General features: G+C 45.2%; 1 protein-coding gene across 1 annotated transcript in view; it reads left to right on the top strand.

Moving 5' to 3' along the window:
* ASH1L (ASH1 like histone lysine methyltransferase) overlaps positions 1 to 6793 on the top strand; it is a 93745-nt gene that overhangs the window by 43110 nt on the left and 43842 nt on the right. The window contains 1 exon segment of the mRNA XM_025040823.1: positions 2614 to 3352. Within this exon segment, the coding sequence (XP_024896591.1) occupies positions 2614 to 3352 (739 nt within the window).

Raw genomic sequence — 6793 nt, forward strand, 5'->3', positions numbered from 1 at the left:
CCGCGTGCACTGGATTGAGACTTCAAAGGCGTCTCAGACAGGGCATGGCCAGACGCTCCGTGGGAGGAGGCAGCGGGACGCGGTGGGCAAACGGGGTTTCGAGGCCGATCTGGTGGCTTCAGCTTCAGCGATCGTGTACACTCTAGGGCCAGGTCCGTACACTGTTTGAGCCACAGCTTTCTCATGTGTAAATCGAGGCTACTTGGGGTCGCTGCCTAGAATAGTGAGGGCTGGAGGATGTGTCCGTGAAGCTCTGTCAACGAGGACGACTCGGCAGTGTGCTGTGCGCACCTGTCCTGCCGTTTCGCATGAAGCCGCAGCAAAGCAGACTCGCTCTGCAGTGCTCAGGCGGAGGAGCGGCTTCTCCTGGGGCGGTGTCGGTGGGCTGACTGTCTTGGGAGGGGCTCCGGGGGCCTTGGAGGGCGATGGCGATGCTCTGTGTCTTGGTCGTGATGGTGCGTATGCGGTAAATTTGTCAGAACTCAGAAAAATGTCCACGTGAAAAGTGCACTTGGTCTCATACAATACTTTACCTGTGTAAAGTTGCCGGATACGGTCTTCCATCTGCAGCCTAGTGCTCAGCAGGCCACCGAAAAGCCGTTGTCCGGCTAGGGTTCGGGAGAGTGGGGACACTCAGTGCGCGGCAGCCCCAGGCGAGCGGCCGTGAAGTAAACGCATTCGGTAGCTCTGGGCGGCCGGTGAAGGGAAGGAGGAGACAAAAATAATTTCCGGGAATCTGAGCCCGGGATTGATGCTTCCGCTCTGTATTTACTGATTGATTATGCTGTGGTCGTTGGAGACACAGTGAGTTGGGTGACACCGTCAGACTTCGCGAGCCACACTTTGCTTCAGAGTTACAGACATTAAGTCACTAATTGGAAATGTGACGATCGGTAGGAAAGGAGAAGGTATCGTGGGAGTTTTTATTTTGGTGGCAGGGTGGGGAGGAGTTGGTTATTTTTCGTTTGGGGGTTTTAGGTATTTTTGTTTGTTTTTAGGTAGTTTCATTTACTTGCAGCAAATAAAGGAGACGGGATTCACTTTCAAAGCTCCATCTCTCCAAAGGGAGGTTTAGCCATTGCTGCTTATGATGGTGACTCTCAATAGCGTGGGGGGCAGGGCTGGTCTGGGACATTCTCCTTGAGGAAGCCACATTCCCACTGCAAACTTAGAGCAGACGGAATTAGCAGATCAGTTTGTGAGTAAACATTCTTCCACTCAGAGGTAACAATGTTTCAAATACTTGAGTGAAGAAGGAAGATGTTGAGTTTGAGGAATTTAAGTTAATTATTACTGCAGTTAAGGGTTCCAGATAGAGTGCTCATATGACGTGAAGCTGGAGGAAAATGTGATCGTTGCAAAGTAGTTTTATGTAGCAGTGAGCTTTTTAAGGGTTTTAAACAGAAGCAGAAACCTGATTAAGTCCATGTTTAAAAGCTCACTCAGGCTGCCTTGTGACTAGCTCGCCGGGAAGCAGGGCGAGGTCGGGGAACAGTGTTCTGGTTCTACACTGCCGAGCGACAGGCCACCTTAACCTGTGGGGCCCAGGTGACTGGAAGATGATCAGAGTGCGTCGTCTTACAAACAGTGGAGGAAGGGTTTTGACGAATGCTAATGTGAAGTATAGCTGAGAGTTTGAAATTTTAAAACATACTGAATTTCAACAAGGCTGTCGGATACTATTTGAGAGAAGTTATTGGTGATTTGAGAAGAATTCCAGTGTAGTCTGATGAGATTGGAATCTATTCTCGAAAAATAGAGGGTGGGGACACTCAGTGCGCGGCAGCCCCGGGCGAATGCCTGGGGCTCAGAAGAGTGTCTAGAATAGCGTCACATTTTAAAGTCATGCGGATAAGAAATCCATCAGTTAACTTTGAGAACAGATAACCTGTGATCGTTGGTAGTAAACTGGGCGTCTAGAGAGGTGGCCTGTGACGATCTGATTTTATAATGCCGTGAAACTAACGTAGTTTGCCAGAGGAAGCTGAGTGTTTCTTGTTCGTCATAGTCATAAAAAGTTGCCGGGTGGCACCTAAGGAAACAGAGTTACTAACCATGGGGCCACTGAGATAACAAGGTTTATCTAAGACCCCTTGGTTTCTATCTTGCTGTCAACATGTCTTTCTTCTAGTTAATACAGATGTTTTCTATTCTGATTGTAAAGCTTTCCCCAAGAAGAGTTTTACTCTATCCCTTTGTCTTTAAGCATCAGAAAAAGCACTGAACTAGAAATATCTATATTTAAAGTTTAGCTCTTCAGCCAAGATCCAAGATTGATTTAACTGTCAAGTCCTTTAACTGGACCTTCATTTTTAAAGAAATAAACTCACTCTTTCTGTTCCTCATTTCAGAGAGTGAGAATTGTTGTTTTTTAATCCACATTATTAGAGAAATATAGGCTAATTTTGAATCTGTTATGGTGACTGTAATGTAGCTTATTCAGGAACGTAAACTGCCAACTTGCCGTGAAGGACAGATGCATATGATATTATGATGTCTGGTCTTCCTATGAAAAATATAGCAGTGTTCCTCGTCTTTTCTCCTATGTACAAAGTTATCTGTACATAACCAGCTGTCTTTAGCTGTCATCCACGTGTGCTCTGTCTTGTTTAGTGAACGGAGTTCCCGCTCGAAGTCCGAGGTTGGTCGCTTCCGGGGACGAGTCTGTGGACAGCCTGCTGCAGCGGATGGGACGTGAGGACCACGAGGCCCTGGAGAAAAACATCGATGCTGTGATCGCATCTGCCTCCGTGCCACCTTCCCCGAGTCCAGGCCACAGCCACGGCAAGGAGCGAACCCTGGGGAAACCGGACGGCCTCCTGGTGCCCGCAGCCCCTGGCGACACCAGTGGCAGTAGCATCACACTTCTTCCCGAAAAGTTGCCAAGCACCTGCTCCCCCCGTCACATCAAGAGAAGCGTGGTGGAAGCCATGCAGCGCCAGGCTCGGAAAATGTGCAATTATGACAAGATCTTGGCTACGAAGAAAAACCTGGACCATGTCAATAAAATCTTAAAGGCCAAAAAACTTCAGAGACAGGCCAGGACAGGAAACAACTTCGTGAAACGCAGACCAGGCCGGCCTCGGAAGTGCCCGCTCCAGGCCGTGGTATCGATGCAGGCGCTCCAGGCAGCCCAGTTCGGCGGCCCCGAGCTGAGTGCGGGCGAGGAAGGGGCGGCGCTCCGCCTCGGCCCTGACACGGTCACGGACGTCATCGAAGCCGTCGTTCAGAGTGTCAGCCTGAATCCAGAACACAAGAAGGGGCTGAAGCGGAAAAGCTGGCTGTTGGAGGAACAGACCAAGAAAAAGCAGAAGCCCTTCCCAGAGCAGGAAGAGCACGAGAACCCGGAAAGGTAATTCATTCCTCGTTTAACACGTTACCTGAGCAGAGGGACTAGCTTTTGTTCACATGTGACGTGTCTCTGCAGCGGAATCGTTCAGTTACTCTTAAAACCTTCCACTCTGTGAGACCTCTTCTTTTCTCTTCCGTTTAAAAGTGTTCTTATTCACGGCTGTCCAGAATTATACATAAATAATTAAGAAGCAGAGGGGCCGTAACAATCCAGTTCAAGCCCTCACCTTACAGATGAGGAAATTGAGGCCCGGAGACATGATGCGTTTGACGCAGACCGGAGCCGAGCGAGTGGCGTTTTTACTGTCACGCTGTCTGTCCTGTCTTCACTGTGCTCGAAACTTTTCGTCTTGTCATCAAATACGTTTTAAGCCTTCTTGCCTGTTAGATTTACTTTCTTCACAGTTTCCTTCCCATATTTTTACTTTTTTCTAAAAGGCATAAAGCAGAAAGCCAAAAATCATCAAAAGACAGGGCCATTTAATTCTTTTGTTATGTATCCAATCAGATTCTTTCCCCGAAGTTTTATTCGATATTTTTAAATGAAGCGATACAGTACTCACCATTTGCAAATGGCTTTAGCTGTGCTAAATACGGCATGCTGTCTCACTCACATTGCAACCCTTATTCACAGTCAGAGAAATACAAATTAAAGCTGCTAGATACTTTTGAAGTCCTTTAACATGCTTTGTCAAATTGATATATATTGTCAAATTGCTCTCCTGAAAGCCACACCTGTTGATGCTTTTCCTAACATTATATAGTAATCGATGTATACTATTTACTCCACCCTTATCTACTCTGGAAGTTATCTCTTTTTTAATTTTTATCAGTGTGACATCTGTGAAATGTTACTTCCTCCTTTTTTCAATTTGCACTTATTTGCATATTGGAGATTAATATTTGTTTATGTTCCTTACCTACTTTTTTCTATTTTTAAGTGCTCATTTTATGCAGGAAGAATATTAAAACTTCGTGTTTGTTGTTCGACATTCGGTTTTCTTTATATTTTTTTGCCATACATCAACAGAACAGTTAATCAGCCTTTTTTGATATCATCTGGCTTGGTGAATCCTATAGAGAGAAGTTTTTCATATCTCTCTATGCATACGTCTATACAAAATTCTTACCCTTTTTTTCTAGAGACTATATGAGATTTAAATTTTTGCCATGAATAATACATGCTTGGAAATAAATCAGTGAAACTGGAAATTTACTGGTTGAAAAGTTCAGTCTCTGTTCACATGATCTCGTTTCCTCTCAAATCCTATTCTGCTTAAGGGCGAATCTGTGAGGACTCTGTGACACCTCGCCTTCCCATTCAGAGTGACCCTGTGACACCTCGCCTTCCCATTCCCGCATGCAGGCACAGGCAGAGCCATCTCATGTGGCTGGCGACATGCCACACGTAACTTTTGTAGCTTTTCCCCTTCATCTTGCTTGGAGAGTTTGTCCTTAGTACATATAGAGTTGCCTTATTCCACGCTAAGAATATATCATAATTTATTTAATTCTCCTTTGATGGATTGCATATTAATTTTTTACATGTAGGACTTCAAATTAGTTGAAATTTACTTCCGTATAAGCTATGAGTGCTGTGTTTATGGCCGGCCGTTCTTCAAGGTGGCCGATTTGTAAGCGTGGCCCGTTTTTATGTTGTATGTAGTTACATTTATACTCCCAGTGGATTCTAGTAAAATGTTTTTTGTTTTGGTTTGATTTTTTGGAAAGGCAAAAATAAATTAAAAAAAAGATTTAATGTTTTTGAGTCTTTAAATGGTGGCTTACCATTACTTATTAATTTATCCTTTTTTGGCTTTTTGAAATAATACCTTTATCGTATATTAAATTCTTATACATCTTTGGGTGTTAGGGGTTTTTTAAATATTTCTGTATTCTCTACCCATCAGCCTGTTTTGGCGTCAGCGTTATTCCATTTTAATTACTGAGGCTCTAAAATGCCTGCAGAGAGAATGGTTTCTGCCTTCACTGTAGTACGAAAGTGACAGTTCGTGACTCCTTGATCGCCCATTTTAGGAAGGGGAAGGGCCACGTTAAGAGTGCGCTTCACAGAGAAAAGGTTTCATTTCAGATCAGCCTTTGTGTTGCAGTGAATCCTGGTGTCATGAACAGCCATACTAAACACTTACTTTCCACAAAATTATGAAATTTGAAGAGATTATGAAGAGAAAGATATAGATGTCAATAGTGCCCCAAAAGACGACAGATTCGGTGCGGTCCCTGTAAACATCCCAGAGACCTTTTTTTTGAAGTAGAAAAACGCATTCTAAATTCGTAAGGAATTTCAAGGGATCCCAAGTAGCCAGAATAATCTTGAAAAAGAGCAAAAATCGGAGGACTCGCACTCGCTGTAAGATCTTTTTCTCGCATTTTTGCGCAGGCCGGGCCTTCACCGTGGTGCTGAATACAAGGGACGAGAGCGGCATTGCTTTGTCCTTGACACTGAGGTGGTCTTGTCTTCACCATTAAATATGAGGCAGAAAGAAGATCTGGGGAATTGCCCGCCGTGTCGTTGCTTCGGTCCCAAGGCCCTTAGCCAGTCCGTTTGCTTCTGTTTATTTTATATATAGTTCCCAGCATTTTTAGTTGTACTTAGTTGGAGGATAAGTAGAAGTATCTATCTTTTGCCTGGAACTGGAATCACCTTAATTTCTAAAGACGGTTTAGGTTCGTTTAGATTTCTATTTCGACAGGCCCTTTCCCCTCTTCTTAGCATTTACAGACGTTTTACTTCATTGCCCTCGGCTCTCATTGTTCCCCACGTGGAGCCGCATTCGTTCTTGTTCTCCTGTGTAGAGTGTGTGTTTTTTTCCTCTGGCCCATTTTATTTTCTTCATCAAATAGTTTTCCAGCAGTTTTATTATGACGTGCCCTACTTGTTTTGCATTTATATTGTTTATGGTTTGCTTAACTTCTTGGAACTTTGAGTTTATCCTTTTTATCAAATGAGGAAAGATTTTGACCATTACTCTTTTAAGTTTTTTTCGTGATTTTTTTTACATTGTGAATGTCTCGTTATCGTGTGTCTGGTTTTTGTTCTCTTCCGTATTCCCTTAGTTTTTGTAGGCAGTTAGGTTACTTGCGGGTCAGCTCAGGTCTTTTTGAAGACTGAAGCTTCGTTAGAGCTGGCCGTCAGTCCTGGGGTAGGCGAGCCCTACAGAAATGGGCGCCGTCACCTTCCCGGGGTCTCTGTGGAATGCCCCGCAGTTGGCGATGTCTCTGCACCCCGCCGTGTGGATCTGAGCGTGGACTTGTCCCGGCGAAGGCCTCTGGTGGCTCTTGGCCCAGCCCTGTGGCGTTTCACCCACACGTGCGCAGCTCAGCACGCATCAGGGCCCTGCGGACCTGGCCGCCCCGTGTCCCTGTCTCTCTCCCCATCCCTCCCCGTGCCTCCGTCTCCCTCCCCGTGCCCCCGTCCCTC

Source organism: Pteropus alecto, unplaced genomic scaffold, assembly GCF_000325575.1.
Source record: "Pteropus alecto unplaced genomic scaffold, ASM32557v1 scaffold49, whole genome shotgun sequence".
Classification (NCBI taxonomy): domain Eukaryota; kingdom Metazoa; phylum Chordata; class Mammalia; order Chiroptera; family Pteropodidae; genus Pteropus; species Pteropus alecto.